The following is a 23,986-nucleotide window of genomic DNA, read 5'->3' on the forward strand; positions in this document are numbered from 1 at the left end:
ACACACACACGAGGCATATTTTTTAAGTAAGTACCATTTTGATATGTACAAAAAACAAGTAAACTTTTTGAAACAGTTTTATTGTTACATGAAAGACCACACTTTTATCTACTTTCCCACATAATTGCCACCAATATTAAGTCACTTATCATATCGAACAACAAGCTTTTGTATTCCGTCGTCATAGAAGTTTGCCACCTGATTTGACAGCCACTGCAACATGGCCGTCATCGTGGAGCTGACCTCCGAGATGCTTCTTCAGTTGCAGAAACACGTGGTAGTCACTGGGCGCTAGATTGGGGCTGTATGGAGGATGATCAAATTGTTCCCAGCCAAATGATGCGATGAGATCTTGAGTTTGATTGGCCGCATGTGGACGGGCATTGTCATGCAGCAAAACAATCCCTTTACTCAGCATGCCGTGCCTTTTGTTTTGAATGGCACAGTGCAGTTTTTTTAAAGTCTCACAATATGTTTCGGAATTTATTGTCACCACGAGGCAAAAAATCAACAAGCAACAACCCCTTCCTGTCCCAAAACACGGTACACATGATTTTCCAGACTGAAATTGTCTGCTTAAACTTAACTTTCTTGGGCGATGTTGAATGCTGCCATTCCATGGATTGTTGTTTTGTTTCGGGTGTAACATAGGCCACCCATGTTTCGTCGCCTGTGACAATTTGGCTTAAGTACGCGTCACCTTCAGCTTCATAACACACAAGAAAAGTCAAGGTGCTACCTAAATGTTTGCTTTTGTGTGCCTCAGTTAACATTTTTGGTACCCATTGTGTGCACAATTTTCGATAGTTTAAGCGTTCGGTAACAATTTCGTAGATAACACTTCTTGAAACTTCAGGGAACTCCTCTGATAACAAAGAAATCATGAAGCGTCTGTTCTCTTTCACTTTTTCGTCGACTTTCTGCACCAAATCGACAGTGATCACTGAGGGTCGTACACTCCGTTCCTCGTCATGAACATTCTTTCGGCCATCTTTGAAAGCTCTTACCCATTTGCGTACCATTCCATCACTCATAATGTTTTGTCCGTACACTTCACAAATCTGACGGTGAATTTCAACTGCTTTCACGCCTTTAGCACTAAGAAAACGAATAACAGCACGTATTTCACAGTCTGCGGGATTCTCAATCGGTGGAGGCATTTTAAATACGCAAAAGCAAATGTATACACAATCGATTGTTGCCGCAATGGCGTCTGTGGCTTGCCAACAGATGTAGGAACACAGTGCGCATGAACGGGACACCGACCGCAGCTCTGCAGCGGCGGAATTCCAAAACGGTACTTACTTTAAAAATACGCCTCGTATATATATAAATGCGATGGAACGAATGTGCCAGGCATTTGCTTCGAAAGATGTCGTTATGAAGCGCTGCATGAGAACAGGACATCTTGTTGCTAAATCTCGGCCTCAACTTTTAGGCCCCTTTTATGCACAACACAACCATGGCGCCAGAAACCAGTGATGGCAGGAGGAACGGGGGGGATTTCCAGAGGGGCAGAAAAAATCTATAAGGCTTTAAATTTTAAGTGGAAAATTCATTGATTTATGCATATCTGCATGGGAGTAATAAAGGGACAGAACTGTCAACAGATGGAGTGGATTGGGGGTCACCGTCCGATAGTTGTCGTAGTACGGTATTTAGTCGGACATTCTGAAGGAACATGGAAGCAAATAAGGGCGCTATGCAACCCTGTAATTTGTACAATGTCGTGGTACAGCATGAACATTTTAGGCTCCATTGATGCATTTGATTTTTGTCAGATATCGCAGTTCGATTAATGTTGAACTTCGACAAAATGTCTCACTACAACATGGAGCAAAGTCATGCGTGGCACTCTTGTGCAAATGATTTTTGTGGGATGTCTTCAGAGTGCAACATCTGACAAAAATCGCATACATAAACAGAGCCTTATTAGTCTCCTGCACCACTGCAAATATGCTGCCGGATTTTATTATTCTTCCGGCTCATTTAACCTTATTTAATGTAGCAATGCATACGAAGGTTTTCTTTCATCATCCAGGTGTAATACTGGTTTTGCACAAGTTAACGTACGTTTACAATGACATCGCACTATTCTTTGATATCAAGAAAAACCAGCAAATAGCAACACATATGTTGAATAATATCACGAAAAGTGAAACAAAAACCTGTGTTGGTAAATGTTATAAAAAATTTGACAAGTGCATACTCCCAACCTCAACACTCCCATTCCAATTCACGACCCCCTCTGTCCTGTCTGTTTAAGCTCATGAGAGAAGTTATTAATCTGTCACTGATTGAAGTTAATGTCCAATGTTATGAAATAAAATACAAATAATAAATATTTTAATATAATTACTCGAATCATTTCTCTTCCAGCCTTGCTAAATTTTCACTTTTCATCTACTGATTTATACGAGGGGCATCCAGAAAGTAAGTTCCAATTAGTAGGGACCTTGGTTTTTCTGAAACGCGATAACAGTGAAAAATGTTAATTGCTGCGAAGTAGTGTTTATGAATGTGCAGTCATGTCTGGACACATTTTTCACCCGTTCAAAATAGCAAAATAATGCAAATTTGGCATAAAATGTGAATTGTTGGCATTTGTAACGAATTTAAAGAAATGTGCTTTAACAACGAAAAATACAGCGAAATCCAACATTCTTGTCTTTTTTAGGCTTAAAAAATATAATATGCCATAGTAGAACATGCAAGTTTTCCAGCATTTTATCCAAGAGAAATGTATAATGCATGTTATCCATGGAATAATTCCGACAGCCACATTAAATCACATATTTTCCATGATTTTTTCAACTTCTCTCAGAACAATTTGCATCACAGAGCAAAGTGGCGGGGTTCTGACAGGAGATCAAGTGTGTATCTACCGTAACATGGAGCTGCATCCTCAGTATTTGTTGCAAGAAGTGGTGCAATTTTAGCGAAGATAGAGTGCTCACCTACTGCCACAGGTTAGTCGTAACATCGACATTTATCGAGGTAGAAATAATGGAAAATAACTTGCTCAAAAATTGGTTCGAACATATTAAACCATCACGAAGATACGTAAACGATGTGACCTACAATTTGAAATAATAGTTTAAAAAGCACAATGGAAGTATAAGTTTTGGTATATTTGGCAGAAATATGTTCTAAAATAAAAACGCAAATTTTGAGAAACTTATCAATTAAAAAGTCAAAGAAAGAAATGCCAATTTTTGGTGCCATAATATATCGGTATCTATCACGTGAGATTGATTTAAAATGTTTGGGTGCGTCGCCATTTTGCACCCTTCAGTATATATGGGGAAAAATCTCCTTACCTTAAAATATAAAAAAGGGTGTATGGAAAATAACTTCCAAGGTATCAAACTCTCACGAACATGCATAGGCCATGTGACTTACAATTGAAAACTGTACTTTAAAAATACCATGAAGGTATAATTTTAGGTATATTTTCCAGAAAATGCTCTAAAATGAAAATATGAATTTTGGGAAAAATAACATCGAATAGTAAAAAATATATAAAAGAATAACACCAAAGATAACGAAAAATCAAAGTCCCTGCTGGTTAGGCATAAATAAAGAAGAATATGAGTAGTAATTTATTGAATTAGTTAGAGTGACTCCTAACCTAATTTTTTGCATAATCACTAACGTTGTTCTGGCAGTTGTCGCATTAAATTTTGTATGAATTTGTCTCTCACAGAAAAGACTGGAACTATTTGTACTACAGTGTAACTATCAAAACATTGCCTGCCAGAAACCTCTTCAGCTCAACAAAAATATGAAATTCAGTACATGCAAAGCCCGGACTGTGGTCTAAGATCTCTCATGATGTGATGCAAAAGAGCCCACATGTTGTCAGCTGTCTGGGGTCGTGCACATTGAATTGGCCTTCCGTGAATTGTCTGCACCATCGTCTGACCATACTATCGCATCGCTCACGATGTACGGCCTGTACATCTCACACAATTGCTGGTGGCTATATGCCGGATTCTGAGCGTGCAACAATCTGATTACCACACGTACCTCGCAGTCAGTGGGAGACTGTATGAGAGTTGTCATCTTTAAACTAAAACAGTTGTGCTGCGACTCCGCCAGATTACAGCCACTTTTTCGTGCCTACATATACGTGTCGCGTTCCAACCGTTAGCGTCGCGTACAGACACCATTGGTGCTTTTTCTGGATACCCCTCATGTATAAACTTTTGGAAGCTGTTATCAATAGCGTGTTCCTGTTTTAATATTTGATTAGCTAAATGAGGCACCTGTACAATGAAGTAGATTCTCCTTGTATAAATTGCTTGCATTAAATTTCTAATACGTCCCTATATACCCTTTTCGCCAACTATAATAGTATAACTGCGTGTAGTCAGTTTCACAGTATTTCACGTGAATATACTGTGAATGTTTGTACTGAAGGAAATATGACACTTTGTTTTGTACAAATCAATTGTTTCACTAATGTGCAAGAGTTGTTTGCTTCATAGATAAAAGAGAAGTAGGTTTATGCATCAAAAAATAAGTCTGCACTCATGATTCTTGCAACAGAGAGGTCCAAACCTCAGTGGAAATATCAACATATAATAACGAGAAAGGCTAAGGAGATTGATAAATTACAAAATTTATTTTTCTTCAATCACACTTTCTAATCTCATTTAGTTGTAATTTTAAAAATAATCAAATATTTTATTGAAAACTGGCTGCATATAAAAAAAGTCCTGTAATCCCTTCCTAGCTTGTGAATTGTAATAATTTTCAAAATTCACAATTTGCAGTTTGAATGCAAATCATAGGGAAATGAAGTAAATTTCTTGGAAGCTAATATGGGTACTTAATACAATACATACCTGGATCTGTATGACTTCCTTATTTCCAGTTGCAAGAACATGGATTTGGTTTATAATTGTCAGGGAAAAATGTAAATTTTGTCCTGGAAAAGTCAGGGAATGTTATTTCTGCTTGTTTGTAGCCACCCTGATATTGTTCCGTAAATCTTCATCCAAAGCTCCGGGAACTTGCAAATTTCTTCGAGGTGCCTTTGTTTCTCCATATCACTTAAACATTTCAAGTGATCCATTTTGTATCCGATCTTTTGTAACAAAATAAGCTCCATGTGTTTATATGGAAAACTTGGTCAATCCAGAAGTTAGTTTTTCACCTTCAATAATCTAATTGTTTGGACGATTATTTTTTGTTTACTCCCCCATACTCTTAGACACTTTGTGAAGCACCAGGCCACAGGATTTGTAACTAAGGGGTTCATAGCACAAGTGGCTTAACTCCACTTTTCATGAAAAATGGACTTGCATTGCATCTACCAATGTCAGTTGCAAACATTTCCAACCACAGGCTTCTATGCACAACATGCTTAGGCAAATGTAAGGTTTGAAATCAGTCTGCCATGGAATGTTGGGGTCCTGGGTTTGAATCCTAGCCTAGACATGGATGTTCTTTGTGAGTGTAACTTCCATAATTTCATCATATCATCACTCATTCGTATCTCCATGATTTGCCAGAAATGGCAATAAAGTAAAGTAAAGTAAATCAATCAATCAATGGCAGTATGCAGCAAGTAATCTTCTTATAAAAATGGATGTATGTATGTGTGGGTGTGTATATTTGTTTTTTCCGGCATAACTCTCAAACGCCTGGAGCAATTTAAACGAAACTTGGTACACGTATCACTTGCAATCTGGAAATAATATTTTGAGGTAAGACACCCTGGCACCCCTAGGGGTAGGGTGGGAAGGGGTGACGTAAAAATAATCGAGAACCACCGATATTAAATTCCGCACAGACAGACATCCGTGAGACTATGCAATCTGCACAACGATGGTGTTTCTCGGGTTGTCTAATATTCAGGCTGTGTTACAAATAGAATCCATAGTTTCAGTGACACTCCCAGTGTGGTTCAACTCCATGTTCATCACCTATCGGCATGGGGGAGTGAGAGGGTGTGAAAAATAAAATGCCACAAATGACCTAGATTAGTTTTCGGAGTCACTAAGCTAATTGGTGACATTCACGTTCACATTTAAAATTAGTTACATTTTACAATATAGTTAGAATTCATTATTTTCCTGTCTAATAGAAGATTGGGATAAATAAATACCCAAGCAACGCTGGGTAATCAGCTATTGGTATAATAAAGGTGACATAATAAAAAATAACAAAATATTTTTTCTTAAAAAATCCTTTAGTGGAACCTTAGAATCATTCTCGCCATATCTCTCAAATTGATGAGCAACTACAACAATTTCATGGTAGCCAGAGAACTCATATTCAAACTGCAAGATGTGTAATGTGAGAACTCGCACTGTTAGACCATGTGTATGTAGGTAAAGTTCCCCATGTACACTGCACCATGCCGTGGAGGTAGAGGCCCACACATTCTTAATGTTGGCCATTTTTGGAGGTAATGCGATAATGGTCTGATCACCTTAACCCCTAGGCACCCATTTATTAACAGCTGGGTTAACCCTAGAGCAAAGTTATGCAGGAACATCAGCAGGAAATATTCCAACCTTAGATCACCCGCCACAGAAATCGAACCTGCATCTCCAGCGTGGCAGTCAGATGCTCTCCTAACTGGACCACCATGGCAAATTGGTAGACATCAGCCTCTTAAAGGAATTGGAAATCCCATGGCCATTGCTTCAAAATGTCTGCACACATCTTGCTTGTGACAGGATCCTAATCACTAGGTTGTAAAACTGACTTATGCATGTCAACAATGTGAAACAATTGTTTTATTATCATACAAGTGACACTGTAAAAACTAATAAGCAATAATAATAATAATTCCTTTATTTAGCAAGCAAGGTTCAGCCTTAGGCTGCTCTACCACCTAACCCTTGTCATGAGGTACATAAGAAAATATACGTAAGTATATATAATATGATAATACATGAAGGGTTAGGTGGTAGAGCAGCTTACGGCTGAACCTCGCCCACTAAATAAAGGAATTATTATTATTATTATTATTATTATTATTATTATTATGAACACAGATAGAAAGAATGATTAAACTAAAGAGAAATAAAGAATTTCACATATACCTACAATTACGAATATTCTCATTACAGTAATATTAGCCATAATATAATATAAATGTGAAGAACAAAAAATATTAAAAATACAAATGTTAAAAAGAAAATCAAATATATATATATGAGTAGAGAAATATTGAGGAAAAAATACAAATGTGAATGTTCACATAAGATTGCCTTTAAGTAAATAATAATAATAATAATTTGAAGATAGTAATAACGTTCCATTAGTTACAGTTATTTAATAAGAGTGTTTTGTCATTCATTGGGTGCCAGTTTAATTCTAGTACGTGCCACTATTCTGCTGCTGTTCCTGTAGAAGCATTTCTTTCAATTCAATTTTGAAACTTTTATTGATATTTATGGATTTAACACTGGTTGCTAGTGCATTCCATGCTTTCGGGGCAGATATAGAAAAAGATGAGGCATATAGCATAGTCGAATGGTGAGGAATGTCAAGCTCTTTGTGACGACGTGTAGAGTATCTGTGAATTGTGTTGCGATTACATAACTTTTCAAATAAGTATGCAGGTTTACGTTCAGTTTGCAGATCATGAATAAAAAGATAGATAGTGCAGTAGCCTCCTGTTGACCATTGTTAAAATATTATATCTGTTTGACATGGGAAGGATAGAAGCCATAATCAAATTATGAATGTGTTTTTTAGTACTGGAGTGGTTGCGCAGATCACAATAGTGATCCACTCATTTATATTTGCATGCTACTGTCATTTAGCAACTCTGTTGACCTGTGCTAGCAGTGTACCTTTCTGGAACAGTTCAGTAACGATGGTCGTTCAGCATTTATTTGAAAAAATAATGTTTCTAAAAATCTGTTACAAATATGAAGTGGGTGTCTCCAGACCACAAGAAACCTGTTTGTGAATCTTGTGCGGAAAGTTAATAGTAAAAGTAAGATTCTGCGATACCCTGTATGTATCTTTTGTTTAGTTTAAGCACATTCAAATGTAATTCACTAGATTTAGTGTTTCCTCCCTTCTGCAATGTGTTGAGTGAAATAACTTGTAATTTTTTTGGTAAGTGAACCAGAATACTTCAAAAAGGGCATTCTAGGTATAAAACCAGACAAATTTTGACAAATAATGGGGGAAAATAATATTTGATTGATCACAATAGTGATCCACGTGACCACTGCAGTGTTAACAAAGCAACAAAGCAAACTGTTCTTTATGCCTTTACCTGAGCCGAAGTTCCAAGCAAAGAAGAAAGCTGCCTACCAGTTGCAGTCATTTTCGCCTCTATTCATAGACCATTGTGGTTAGTGTTTTTATCTCCTACTCCTACAGTTCATTTATACTTATTTCCAGTTCTCTACTCTTTAGGAGTTTAATGCACATTATAAAATTATGAGAGCAATGTGTGCACACTTGACTAGGTTCGCTATTGTTCGCTATCACTCGCTTGCTCCAGCTGCCAGCCGAAGACGACAGTCTTCCCTGCTTCTGAGGAATCTCGATCTTCCACCTACAGCAGGATGGGCGAGAGGTGTGGAAGGGTTGGGGAGGGGGTTGCTCAGTTTAATGGTCAGCGAGGAATAAGCAGTCGCTTCCTCATTCAGTGATGCCAACCCTAGCATTATGGTACTAAAAGTAACATAATTTAAATTTCGTTGGCACCTAGCACCCTGTGTTTGGCATAAGGGTAAAATCTAGCATCATATCTAAATGCACGTCCCTGGGAGACAGATAAATTCGAATTCAATATATTTAAAGTTATATCTCATTTGTACTTCTTCAACGGACTTCTTTCAAACAAAAGGAAGTATGCCGACCAAAGGACAAGTGTTTACCATCATATCCCAGTACATCCTCTTCTTTTCATCTTTTGTTTATCCTCCCCGATTTAGCAAATTAACATTTTATGAAAGGAAATAGGTAGAAAGTTGGAGGTCACAAATGAAACACAAGCCGCAGTTCCCAATTGTCGAATTTTATCCAAATTATTCAAGCACTATACTGAATCCATTTAATTGGTTGGTTGAACCATTGTAATTGATTTGATGGGCGAAATTCTCAAATGTTGCTTAACTATAGTAAATAATGGATAAACCAAGTTCACAACATCAAAATAACTGCATACATTGAACTTAAAACTACATACTTTGCATTTAGCATAATTTAAGAGTTGGAGAAGCAATATTCTTATCACAGGATTGGCAAGACACACAACGACAGGCAGGGAGGACTGCAAAAAAAGTTAAACCACAGATATACGTATTATACGTAAGTATCTGTGGTCGAACCAATCAGCTTGGTCCACTCAAAAGTTTGTACAGTGTTGCAGCAAAATGCAATGGATAGTACAAGTGATATGTGTGCCTATTTAATTGAACATATTTCAAAGTCTTCCCTCTGTCTGTTTACCGTAACTTCCTACACCTAAAGAAAGCCACGAGTCACCACTGAACTTATATTATCTTTCTTCTTCTTCTTTCTCATCTTCTTCCTCTTCTACTAGTTCTTTTTTTGTCTTCTTCTTCTTCTGACTTATTTTTCCTACAGCATAATCTCACTTAAACTGATTGTTATGTTCTCAACATCTGGGCGAATATATACACCTACAATCGAATCTAGTTGAAGCAAATACAAAGCATATATATATGCCTTCTGCACTACATCATCATACTGCGGATGCCATATATATATCCCATGCACACTTAAGGGATTAAAATAGTATACAATACTATATAAATGAAGAAAAAACAGTTTGATGCCACAATTTGGAAGAGTATTCCCTATGTGAATAATAATAATAATAATAATAATTTTAACTTGGAAATTTTTTTATGCGTATGTTTTCAACATTTAAAAAATTATGTTTTGTGAGCAACTGCACTTTCAGCAAATGAAACCCTTAATGTATCTACGTTTACTTTCCCATAGGCCTGAAGTGGCTGGAAAAGATCTGAACATAATTTGCCTTCGAGTAAAAATCTGTGATGGAGCAACAACTCTTGACCCTAGTATTGTGCTACATGTGAGCATAGACTCTCAGGAACATTTGAGGTCATCTCCCAATTGGGTTGGATGGGAGAAAAACGAGAGAGGAAAATTTGGACCAAGATTAGCAAATCTTAGTAGTTCTATGGATCCCCTAAGGTAACTAAAACAATGAAAGTTGTTCTAATTTGTCTTTTTACAGTATTTTAAATGGATTGTGGTATGTTCATACATTTTTGTATTATTCATTCAATTATTGTTCAATTATGTTTTGTTATGATATCGTACAGTATTTTTAATATATTATGTGGTTTGTTTATAATGCATTTTTGTGTTATTCATTGAATTATTGTTCAAATAAATGTGTTTTATTACAGTTTCATACAGTATTTTAAATACATTATATCATGTTCAATACATTTTTTGTATTTATTCAAATGTGCATTGTATCATATCATAAGGTATTTTTAATATATTATGATATGTTTGCAATTTTTTGTATTCAATTTAATTATTGTTCAAATGTGATTTGGTGCAGTGTTGTACAGTATGTTAAATGGATTATGGTATGTTTAATAAATTTTGCATTATTAGCTGAAAGTGGCAGAAAAGTGAAGTAAAATAAACCAAACCAAATCAATCATTCAATCAACGTTCTTTCTAGAATGAAAAACAGATAATTATTGAAAAAATAGGCAAATATTGCACCTCTGAGGTGTTTTGTCAAGGGAGAAATTAGAGTATCTGTATTAAAATCAAACTTAATTAATTTCCAGGCCTCCCCAATGACATATTGGTAATTGCATTGCCTGATAATCAATGGGTCCGAGGTTCAATACCAGGTGGAGGCAATTAGTGGTTCAGATCCCACTTTGAACTCAGGCCCGTAGCCAGGATTTTATTTTGGGGGAGCTCATCCCTTATCAGCACGGGCATCGCCAGAAATATTTGTAGAGGGGGTCAGGATAAACCTTCTTTAGTACAAATAATAATATCAACAATAGTTGTTATTTTACAATAATAACTATTATAAGTTATTAAAAATATACCTATTTCAATCCCTTTTTTTTTCATAAATGGAAAGACTTTGCTACTCGTTCCACCGTATCAGTGAATATCTCTAACACAATTGTTGTCCATAATTTTTCTTATGTTTTGTACAGTTAGTGTACTGAAAATCATAGTTATTGTATTTTGTTATTTACATTTACACAATCATTCAAGAAAAGGCTTTAGCAGTTAGTGGTAAATCTTACTCATAAAATTTATGTTCTCTAACCTCTCAAATTTATGTTCTCTAACCTCTCACAAAGAAAACTATAAGTTTTGGAAGCTGTGGATCCATTTATTATTATTATTAAATGGTAGAATATAAAAATATAACGTGATTCCTCTATTATACACTAAATGTTTTTCGATGTGATGCAGTTTTTACTGTGGTTATATCTTTATTTCTGTTAACAATAAACATAACATTTAAATTAGATATTTGTAGGATTTGGGGGGGATGCTTGAGATCCCTTAGCCCTCCCCCTGGCTACGTGCCTGTTTGAACTGTAGCCCCAGTTCCAATTAGTTGATCTGTGCATAAAGTGGACTTAACACAAAAGTCAAACTTAATTAACTTACTTTCTTTCATATATACTCTAAGTACCAAGCACCAACAAGTTGAAATACATTTCTAAAACATTCTCAAATTTTTGTATTTTCCCTACAGGCATGCAGAGGATTCTGTTGACCTGAACTTGAAGCTGATGAAGTGGCGCTTACTGCCTGAGCTAGATCTTGATTCCGTAAAACATTGCCGCTGCTTACTTCTTGGTTCAGGCACCCTTGGATGTAGTGTTGCAAGAACGCTGTTGGTAAGATAACATTGATAAAGGTTTATTTTTCTGTGTAAGATTCAGTGTAATGTTGTAAACACTCAACACTTCTGCTGCTAGTTCAGCATGTCACATAGTTTAAGCAAAAAGATGTCCTCCATGTTACACATGAAACATGCTTACTTACCTGCATACCTGTTTTTTTTTAATTTGATTAATTTTGGTACCACTGTCACCATCCACTTCGGAGCTTGTAGTAGTTTGAATCCATGACTACAAGCCCCAATGCACATGATGATGTTGGTCATCAAAATTAATGAAATTAAATAAACAGGTATGCAGTTACGTAAGCATGTTTCATGTGTGCTTTAATAAAATAAGATGTAATTGAAAACAGATAAAATATGTTAAAGAGATCTTGTTCCTCAAGCTTCCCACACTCTGGATCAACTGATAATTTCACAATAATATATAACTAAAATGACTAATATATTATATAGCTTTATTGCTTGTAATTGGCACTACAGTGGTAAAGTTTGTTCGGTGTCATCAGACTTCGATGTAGGAGATGAAAGTTCAATTGCTAGGGTAGTTGATATAAGGTCGAAATTCCAACCTTGTCCCTGCATAAAGTGGCTTTGTGGTGCATCTAGTCTGTAGTAAAAGGGTACTCGGGAACAACTCATGGGCCTAAGGTGGCCAGAGTGTGGTGCTGATCAGATCACTCCCATAAAATGGCGAAGATCAATAATCTGTGAGACCCTGCCTCCATATTCCCCACGTGGTAATGCTTTTTCTGAAAACATGAGAGACTTGGTAGGGGCAACAAATATTTCACCATAGGACACTGCAGACCCTTAACCAGGCACTGCACCTAAAGTATAAGGGGTGACCTGGTACGGCACCAAAAAGTAACCTAACTTCCCTGTTGTACACCCTAGCAACTGCTTCTTGCAGACCAACAAGGCTCAGACGCCACGGCCAGGATAATTCTCTGTGGTATCCAGTGTCTGTCCTTCTTTGTGCCGAGTGCCCCTTTAGAGCCTCAGCTTTTAATAGGTAAGGAAATTTTAATCCTCAGAGACAGTACAGCTTTAGTTCTTTCTAAGTAATGGATGAATGAAAAGTTTTTAACAGACCTATTTATTCTTAGGGGCCTGTGTCCTCAATTTTGTTTTAGTTAACGGGCTTAATCTCCATCTTGTGTAATGGTCAAAAATAGCCTGTGTGCTGAAATGTCCATAATAATCAACCAATCAGTAAACCAGGCACTGCATCTAACAATGTTGTATGTATGTGTGTGGAAGTCTTTCTTTATAATTAACAATTTCATCACTTTTCTTACAGGGTTGGGGAGTACGGACAATCACATTTGTAGATAATTCAAATGTTTCTTACTCAAATCCTGTACGTCAGTCTCTGTTCTTGTTTGAGGATTGCCTGAATGGAGGGAAACCTAAGGCGGAAACAGCAGCCAATGCATTGAAAAGGATTTTTCCTGGTGTGGTATGTAAGTTTCTCATCCATTGAAGTTAATTGTCTTGTATTAGGTTTTTCCATGTAGTCACTAAGACTCTTGTGAACTCAAATGTTTTTCAATGCTATGATTTGTGATTTTGAAAAGCTCAAATTCTAGGGAAAAGAAATATTTCAATCAGTATTTACGCATCTATCTCAAATTTTGTAATAATTTAATGCTGCTGGAAATAATAAACTCACTTCATTATTATGTATCATAAATTTATGTTCAGTGGTGTAACGCAGTTCTCTGTCCCCCCCCAATAAAATATTGGGGGGGGGCCCTTAGTGAAAAAATATAATGATGCCAGAGTGCAACGAATGTACAATAGTTAGTTGTACAGGATATTAACTTTTACCCCATATATTCTGCTATCCCATTTTTTGTTATCAACTTACATATCAGTGTAATAGCTTCTTGAAACTAAATCAGCATGGTCTGATAACCAGCCACTGTAGCTCAGTCGTTAGGGCATCTGACTACCATGTGAGAGACCCAGGTTCAATCCCCGGCAGGGGAGAACCGGGGCTTTTTCAACCTGTTCAAGCAGCTCCAGCACCCACCCAGCATCGTATAAAGTGGGTACCTGGAGGAAACTCTGGTGGGTAAAGGCAGACAGAGGCATGGTGCTGATTACATCACCCCCAGCTCGGCCGAAATCAAGAAAGTGTGGGGCCCTAACCCCACACCCCCTATATGCCTTCATGGCGTGGTGCAAAGCACAGAAGAGCACTTTACTTTTTTACTGAATCTCTGATAAATAACTGGAAGAAGAAACTGGAAATATTTTCTCTTACTTCACTGAAGCAGCAGAGCCACAATTTTTTTTTGGAGGGCAGAAGCTTCCTGCTGCCAAATATATTGTTATATATTGTTCTTGATCCTTCATATATTTCTTCCTTGAAACACTTTTTTTTTTAATGAGGTTGCGTATAATACACAGATGTTCAAAAACATACTGTTTTGGGGGGGGGGGGGTTGTTTAAAGAATAGTAAACACTCCTCTTTTGGACCTTGTAATGAAGGGGTCCCGGTGGAGGCACATAGTGGTTCGGATCCCACTTTAAACTGTAGGTCCAGTCCCGATTAGCCTTACTATGCATAAAGTGGACTTAAATCACCAAATCATATAAAATAAAAAAATTCTCTTTTGGACTTTAAGGTTGATGCGCCTGCAGCTCCAAAAGTCATCCCCTGGCTGCACCAGGCCAAGATTCTGCATAAGAGCCGCTCACATTGGGCTTCTAATACTAATAGTGAGTAATATACTCAAGAAACTTATCATTTCAGTTATGGGGGTTGAACTGGACCTCTAGATTGTCGATGGTGACCTAACATCACAAGGTCAATTGCAATCTGACACAAAGAAATAGCAGCAGATTCCAGTCTTGATACATACGAGTAGATAATAAAGGTGCGATGGGACTATTCACTGAAAATTTGTTAGTCAATGAAATGCCACTTTGAAGGACCCCCCCCCCTCCTTTTCAAAGAAAAGGTTTTTGCCACAGACATGCTATTTAGTTTTCATGTTATTAGACCTCAATTATTCATAATTTTATCGATCCCATTTCTTTTAATTTAATTTTATTAATTGATCATCAACGTTCCAATTTGCATAAGCATCCTCCTCCACCTACTATATTGTCTTCAAGTTGATCCATACAAGGATCATTCCTTCTATCCCCAAACTCGAACAAGGAAATTCGCATCTAGGGATTTTCACTTCAAACACTGCTGATCACAAAATCGTAATACATTAGAAAAGAAGAACTGGTTGGAAAGAAATGTTCACAAAATTTCAATATGTAAGAAAAATGAATTTCACAAAATAATTGTGACATTTTACTCATATGCTGTATACCCCACGTTGCAGAGGAGAGGATAATGGCACTTAAGGCAAAGGGGTAATTGCCCCCTGGGCTCCACCTCCTAGTGAGTTTTTGGGCCCCTTTGAAGTAAAACGTAACAGGTGGGGACAACGTGGGAAAATTCATTTCAGCTCTTATTTCAATATGAAGAGGCTTGGGCCCCCTTGAAAATACTTAGTGGAAAGTTACATTTTTTATGTCACATGTAAAACTAATATTAGTGGTAAAAGGTCATGAATTACCAAGTTTGATTGTTTATTGTGCAGCAATAATGCATCCACTGGTTGAGTAACTGAATCTTTGTACTGGATTCATAACTGTAGACAATTGACATGCTACACTACGTTTACGACAAACTGCATAGCTATAAAGGTATGAGATGAGGGATATTTTCCTATCGATGGACATCTGCGAGGAAGTAAGTTAATTCTTCATTTTGGAGGGGACCCATGTAACAAGTTACCCGGGCCCCTCTGCCTGAAACAATGCGCTGCTGCCTATTGTAGCAGACGTCATCATGTGTTACTGAGATCCAGGGTTCTGTTTTGTATATCGATTTTTTAAATAAGCGACACTTATCTGTTGAATTTCTACGATTATATAAAATTTCAGGAGCACACTGTGTGGCTCCTACACCTTGGGGTAGCCGCTACGCCACTGGTTATGTTAGTAAGTGTATGGTTGTTATGAAATGGATGAAGAATGAGTTTGTTGGGTATGAGGAGTAGCCTTTCCAGAAGGCACTCAAGTGTGTGAACCTCACTTCCACGTAGTACTTCCCAGTAACTGCAGCCTTGCAGGCCAACGAGACTCTGGCACCTGGACCATAGCCATTGTAATCCTTGTGTTCATCCTTATTTGTGCTGTGTTTCACCTTTACAGCCTCAGCTCTTAACTATGGTATGGAGATTTTTATCCTAGGAGACAGTATAGTTTTAGTTGGGTCAATCCATGACAAAGTGGTCCTACCACTCAAGAAGTAAAATTAGTCTAAATATTATTTAAACAGCATTAAACTTAAACTTTAGCTTAGTACAGGACACTAAGTAGTTACTAATTTGATATTTAAATGTCCTTCAATGGTTTTAAGAATTCAGATTAACAAAGAGAAGTTTAAAATGTGATAAAAGTTGTCTTTTTACATTAAGAATTGAGTGTATAAGCAATTAACTCTGATAAACTTACTTTTCTTTTTTCCGCGTAAATTTCTTTCGCGATCGATTTCACCACCCATCTGGTGGCTTCGTCAGGCATGTACTGAAAAGTAAGTTTATCAGAGTTAATTGCCTATCTCCGTATAACCGCCAAACAGATATCTTTAGATACAATGTGTATAAGCAATGCTCAATAAATTTGTAATTCTCACAAATAAATTTGGTTATGAGTTGAGGAGGTTCTTTTCCCCTATGATATTGTTCAGTTAAAGTATTAGGTGAGTAATATGGTATTAAATGGAGTTAATTAATGAGATATTCACATAGGTCACACCCGGAACTTTTTTAAAAAATTAATAACAGTAAAAATGAAAATGTTTTCACTTGAATAAAAGACATGAGATGAAAGGTTTCAATCTACATTCCCCCTAAAAAGTATGATGGATAAAAAAGTTGTAAAAATATACAGAGTTTTCAAGTTTTGTGGTGGTAGGTGAAGCTTTTACCGCTATGTGGGTTACACCTGGAACTCCTGTTATTCTTGAATTGCCCCAAAACAACGTTGTTCACAGACCTCACTCTTCAGTAACAATGTCATCATTCTGAAACTATAATGATGATATGGATAAGCCTAATGTCTTTGTTTACAAAATATTTAGTTTTGAAGCATGTGATTTTCACACCCGGAAGTCGTGGATTGGTCCAGTTTTTATTAAGGAATCTATGACTGTATTGGTTTTAAAAATTGAGTGAGATAGCTTTTAACAGACATTTTCTTTTCTTGATAGCACCCTATCCCCAGTTTTGTTTAAGTTTTGTGGCTTATCCCCGTATTAAAAGCAAAGTAATAAATCAATCAATCAATTAGCCCTGTATTATGTGACTGCAACTCCAGGGGTCCTGGGTTTGAATCCTGGCCTGGGTATGGATGTTTTTTTGTGTATGTCTACTTCATCAATTTCATCATATCATCCATCATCCTCATCTTCATGATTTCCCAAAATTGGCAGTAAAGCGAAGTAAAATAAACCAAATCAATCAGTCAATCATATTGAGTGACAGGCAAAAATAACCTATGTGCTGATGTGTCCATACTATAAGAATCAACCAATCAAGAATGAGTTTCTAGAATTAAGTCGGATAAATTCTAACATAAACAGGGTGGCTACTCACCGGGAATTCCTTGAATTCCATGAATTATGCGTGAATTATTGGCTCTGGGAATTATGTGTGAATTCTGCTTGAATTTTTCCCCATAGACGTGAAAAATTGCAACTTTTATTAATCTGTATCTCATTTAATTTATTACATATTTATTAATGCCCCAAGGCAAGTTTTTCACAGTTTTGCTTTCATTTTTATCGAGGAAGGAAAATAAAAGAAAAAGCTGTGTGGAAAATAAAACAGAATTCTCTCAATCTGTTTGCTTTGTAAGTGTCCTTTGCAGAACAGTCTATCAGACATACGAAACATTATTGCAAGATAAGATATCTTGAAGTTGATTAGGTAAATTTGAAATTCTTATAAAATTAACAATTTATCGTAGATTACTACATTCTGTAACATTTGTGACTTGAGTTTGTAGTTGTATTCCTAGTGTGAGTATGCGAAATGGCAAATGTAAACTCTGCACCTTAAATTAAATATATATACCATTCATTTGAATTGAATTAGAATTTTTGGTTCCATTGGATTCGCACAGACCCTTTATATTTTTAATATATTTGCGGGGGGGGGGGGGGGAGGGCGGTGAGAGGCGGTGATACGTAAGGTTGAAATAGAGAAAACATGTGCTTCTACCCTTGAATTTTTGGAAAGTTAATCTTGAAAACTGGGAATTATACTTGAATTTTATCATGGTCCTAGAGTGGCCACCCTGATAAAACAAACTATGTGTCATGGTGAAATATCCCCTGAGGGAATAGGCCTGCCCAGAAGACATTTCATTGGCTGATGCCTGGTCAGCACATTGAATCTCATCTCTGTTCCTTTCTGAATTTCAAGACTGGAGCCATTCTGCTTCTTTTTGTCAAGTAGCTCCCCAGTTGTCCTCACAGTGCTAGGTCAACACCAAAATTTTGAGTGTTTCTACTGGTCAAACCTGGAACCGTTTTCACCAAAGGAGAGAGTCCTAACCATTTGGCTACATGGAAGCCCAAATTGTAATGTATAAATCATGTAAATTTAGATATTTTCATTGTCGTGTAATATTACCTCAGAATGCTAAAGATCCAAGTTCAATCACCGATTGAGGCACAATTTTGACTTAACTTTGCAATAACTTGTGACAACTTTGTTGTTTGGTCTGATTGTCAATTATTGTATGTTCTTGCAGAGTTCCGAAGGTATACAATTGAGCATTCCCATGCCAGGTCACCAAGTGGGTCCATCTCTGCTTGATGAAACAGAGAGAAGTGTCAAAGAACTCGAAGAACTGGTTAGAACACATGATGCTATATTTCTGCTGATGGACACAAGGGAAAGCAGGTGGTTGCCTACTGTGCTAGGCACATTCGAGCACAAGGTAACATTTCCTAAATTCCATATTTGCACAGAGAGTAGTTGTGGATTTAAGCAAAGCAATTATTTCAAGCCATGGTTTATCACAGTAAGCATCTGTTGATGAAAATGGTGGCAGGTAGTCACAAAGTGATAAGAGATTAAGAGGTTTTTTTCTCAAGTAGTAACAACTTTGTTCATTGTAGCTGCAGAAACATAGAGAAAAAAAAGCACACATAAATGCAAACACATTTCTTCTGTTCCTTCTCTCTGACAGATAGGATGAACATGTTCTACTCAGCACATATTGTTAGTGACTGATACTAAATTGTTATTATTTTATGCTAAGAAGTGGATATGATAAGTATAAGTATTATATTTGGTATTCACGTTGTATTTTATTTAATAATAATAACTTGATATTGCTCTGCGGTGAACGATGAGACTCGCTGAAGTACACAGACTCCTCTCAGATACAGGGGTAGTGTTAGGCAACGACAATATTTCACAGCACAGAGAAATAGAGACTACATTACTGCCGTAGATAAAATGAAAGGATAGATTCTTCATTTATTGCAATTACAATGCAAATATACTTCAAACAAATGTAAAAGATTTCACCTTATCGGTGTCTTGGCTCAACTATAACACACAACCTCAGTGCGTGGCTTTCGGCGTACCTATGGTCGCATAAGCCTAGCTTATGCCCTGAACTACCCATGCCGAGGCCGGGATTCGAATCCGGAGTCCGTGGCATGGAATCGCACTGTGCTACCCACTCTGCCATGGATGTCAGCGTACACACAAAGAGGTATGCAATAATAACCGAGCCAATATTTGCTCTTAGCCCTTTATTGCAAATTAGTCTTTGGGCTATCTTTATTAGCTAACAAAGAATGGTTGCAGTATTGTACAGGGTGGTCCAAAAGTGCGGAATGGGCCGAGTAAAAACGAAATGCATGCGGTTATTGAAATTTTATATGTGATTGGTGCATGTAGTTTGGGGATGGGGCAAAACCTACCGAACTACTTTTGGAATATGGTTGCCATCTTGAAAGCTGCCATCTTGGATCAAGATCACTTTTTTTAAATGGGGACCTATGGGGACCTATTTCATGTGATACATGAAATTACACTGGAGAAAGCTCACAAACACGATGGTAGCATTCATTTTTGCAAAACTTTATTCATGTTCATGCTACAGGGTGTTAAAGAAGTGTTTTCAACGGTTTCTCTCATTGTTGCAGGATGTTAGAGGATATGCTCAATGTGTCCACAATTGTTGGCCAGTGTCATATTGAGTCGATTCACCCATTCCTGATGGACTTTTGATAAGGTGTCGGGTGTGATGCTTGAACAGCACTCGACAATTCTGTCTTTTAAATGTTCCATATCACAAAATTTTACGGAATAGACCAGTGATTTCACGTGGCCCCACAGATAAAAATCGAGGGGGTCAGGTCCGGCGAGTGTGGTGGCCATTCCACAGGCCCCCTGCAACCTATCCACCAATTGGGAAACTGGATATTCAGATAGTCCCTAACATTGTGACCAAAATGAGGGGGGAGCACCGTCATGTTCAAAGAACTCAGGGAAACTGGCATCGTCAATCATAAGAGATGGAGACACTTGAGTATCCAGTAAGTTCAAATAATCCTTGGCATTGAGGGTACCGTCAGTGAAGAAAGGTCACACCACACGGGTTCCCCATTCCCCATATGTCACACCATACCATCACTTTTGAACGGAGGACTGTCCCAGATGTATCCACCCAATGAGGATTCGATTCAGTCCAGTATCTCATGTTTTGTCTGTTCACCTCCCCCTTGAGATAAAAGTTTGCTTCATCACTGAACAACACCTTGTGAGGGAAGGTAGGGTCTTGTAACACCTTACGGGACATTTCTTCTGCAAATTCAACCCTGCGGTCAGGATCATCCTCACTCAGGTGTTGAAGCAACTGGATCTTGTATGGATGCCATTTGTGCCTTTTCAGAATCCTCATAATGGAAGCACGACTCACACCAGTAACAAGCAGCATGACTACGGGTACTACGGTGCAGACTCAACGTAATTGCCGCCAACACAGCTATTGATGTCGTTTCATCTGTGTCTACCTTAGGCCTACCTGATTTGGGCCTGTTTACAACAGGTCCAGTCTCACTGAACTTAGCGATCAGTTTCCGCACAGTGCTGTCAACAATGGGAGCTTGTTCTGGATGGTGCTGATTGAACTCATCGGCAATGACTTTCGAACTTCTTTCCCCACACATCAGGATGATTTCCACGCATTCTGCTTGTGTGAGCTCCATTTCTTAGGTCACCTGCAACAATGAGAGAAACCATTGAAAAAACTTCTTTAACACCCTGTAGCATGAACATGAATAAAGTTTTGCAAAAATTAATGCTACCATCGTGTTTGTGAGCTTTTTTTTTCAGTGTAATATCATGTGTTACATGCCTAGATTCCCATTTTAAAAAAAAAAAGTGATCTCGATCCAAGATGGTGACCATATTTCAAAAGTGGTTCGCTAGGTTTTCCCCCATCCCCAAACTACATGTACACATATACAATTGCAATAACTGCATGCATTTCAGTTTTATTTGGCCCGTTCCACACTTTTGGATCACCCTGTACGTAGCATCAAGGCATGACTGTCGTCGTATAGCTATGATCACATAGGTCTAGCTTGCACCCCGAACTACCATACCACAATGTATGTACAACACCAAGCAGTTCTTTTGAGTTTATATTCTGCCATGATCTGGACAAATGTTTATTTCTCGTGCGAAATCCTCGCTTTTATACCTTTTCAAGATCACAGATTAAACACAGATGAATCACTTACTAATTACAAAAGAATGCTAGAAATGAAACGGACATCTACATAAGTTTGCATTCCAAATTCACACAATGCACTTTCTCAAATATAAAGATACATTGAATTACTCAACATAGAACATAAAATACAATAAATATTAAACAAGAGATGTACATTACAAACAAGCTGCAATTTACATGTAATAACACAAAAGAATATATCAGTGACATTTTTTCAAGTGGTGACGTCACAAAAATATGGATCATATCAAATATTACTATGTTCGTGCCATGAATATAAATAGTTCACCTTTGTTGTTTTTGTTGACAAACCTGTACCCTCAAATTGATTTCAAAAATTACTTTATATTTCAACAGTATCTTTACTTTTTGAAAAAATAATGAATATGGATTACATACTCTATTGCTTGGATGAATGTCATAGTAGTGGCACGACAAGAAAGACTGACTAGCACCGAGCCGATGCCAATACCAATGTACCCATATCAGTATCTGAAAGTATTGCCTACCAGTTAATCACCAATACCGGCTGATACTTTTCTGGAGTTTGGGTGTCTTTCACAGATTGCAAAAATGTCATAAAACACTTTAAGAGTCTTCCTTAAAATTATGCAAAATGCAGAATTTTCATAATTTTGGCCATAATATTGTGGGCAAAAATGGAATTTATGAATAAATGGTTATCTCATGTGAAATGATGAATATTTTGAAACTGTCACAGATTGTTGTGGTATAGCTCCAATGGAAAGCTTACATATGAAAATTATAAATACCCCAAGCAACTTTCACTTTTTACTGTTTTCAAGTATCGGTATCTGTATCTGTGAGAATCTTGAAGAGATACATGATTTCTCTCCTTAGATACTTGTTGCCTACATAGATCTGTTGTAGAAATGCAAAATCTATCATAATTCTTAAGTTTCTCCCTATCAGGTCATTTTCATTTGGTCTTTGGTTCTCCTTTATATGTGCATCTTATGTCCTATCCTTGTAATCAAAGGTCCAATTCGTGGTGAGTGCATAATTTAATTTAAACTGTAGGCAGACATGTGCATAAATTGCAGAATTGATTCTTAACATTTCAAGGGTCATATATGAAACATTTCAGTAACATATTGTGAACTACTTCATCTTTAATGTTACCATCTTTTTTCATTAGATTGTGATCAATGCAGCTCTGGGATTTGACACGTATGTAGTGATGCGGCATGGAGTGAGGGGAGATGACTTCACCTACTCGTCTCCAGATTTCTCCAAAAAGTACATTCCAGGAGATCAGCTGGGTTGCTACTTCTGCTGTGACGTTGTTGCTCCAGGAAATGTAAGTCTGATGTTTTTGTACAATGTTACAACTTAGTGAAATAATTTAGTAAAACTCTTTGAGGTATTGCTCAACTTAAAGGTTTTAGTGTGGTTTATAATTCCATGTACCTGTACCAGAATTTAGGGGCCTCCTCGATGGCACAGTGGTAGCATCGTTGCCTTGTTATCAAAGGATCAAGGTTCGATATCCGGAGGAGGCACACAGTGGTTTGGATCCCACTTTAAACTGCAGATCCAGTCCCAATTAGCCTTACTGTGCATAAAGTGGACTTAAAACACCAAGTCAAACAATGTACGAGACTTTAATGATCTTGTTTCATAATTCATAACGTTTGGGCAGGAACATTTATTATCAAGTAAAACCAGCAGGCCCCCATGGTGGAGTGGTTAGCACATCGCACTACGATGCCAGGGGTCCCGGTTTTAAATCCCAGCCTGGGCATGGATGTTTGTGAGTGTCCATTCATCAATTTCATCATATCATCACTCTCCCCATCTCCAAATTGTGACATAAATTGACATGAAGCAAATCGATCAAGTAAAACCCAGTTAATTCATAGATATTCACTTTTGCAGCACATTGTTTAGCCTATGAATAAGGTACATTTTGCCTGTCTGCATTTCTTTAAAATTTTAATGTAGTTTCTTTGCCACTTATATTCTTATAATTGCATTTTGTTGTAATATATTGCTTATATTTTACATTATAGTCCATGAAAGACAGAACCTTAGACCAACAGTGCACTGTTACACGACCTGGAGTCTCTATGATAGCTGGTTCCTTAGCTGTTGAGCTCATGGTGTCGTTATTACAGCATCCAAAAAGGTAAATTATTATTTCATGTTTGGGGAATAAAGAAGCCATAGTATAATAAATACAAATAAGTAAAATTACTAACTTTTTCTGTGCGACTTTCTTATAACGGTTCTATTCACTTTGGTCG

General features: G+C 37.2%; 1 protein-coding gene across 3 annotated transcripts in view; it reads left to right on the forward strand.

Moving 5' to 3' along the window:
• Atg7 (Autophagy-related 7) overlaps nucleotides 1-23,986 on the forward strand; it is a 61,412-nt gene that overhangs the window by 24,526 nt on the left and 12,900 nt on the right. For all 3 annotated transcript variants that reach the window (XM_083133368.1, XM_083133363.1, XM_083133355.1), the window contains 6 exons: nucleotides 9,955-10,170; nucleotides 11,729-11,873; nucleotides 13,182-13,340; nucleotides 18,714-18,902; nucleotides 22,879-23,040; nucleotides 23,753-23,868. In XM_083133368.1, coding sequence (XP_082989494.1) covers nucleotides 9,955-10,170; nucleotides 11,729-11,873; nucleotides 13,182-13,340; nucleotides 18,714-18,902; nucleotides 22,879-23,040; nucleotides 23,753-23,868 — 987 coding nt within the window. The remainder of the gene's footprint in view (nucleotides 1-9,954; nucleotides 10,171-11,728; nucleotides 11,874-13,181; nucleotides 13,341-18,713; nucleotides 18,903-22,878; nucleotides 23,041-23,752; nucleotides 23,869-23,986) is intronic.

This window comes from Lepisma saccharinum, chromosome 1 (genome assembly GCF_977018435.1).
Source record: "Lepisma saccharinum chromosome 1, izLepSacc3.1, whole genome shotgun sequence".
NCBI classification, from domain to species: domain Eukaryota; kingdom Metazoa; phylum Arthropoda; class Insecta; order Zygentoma; family Lepismatidae; genus Lepisma; species Lepisma saccharinum.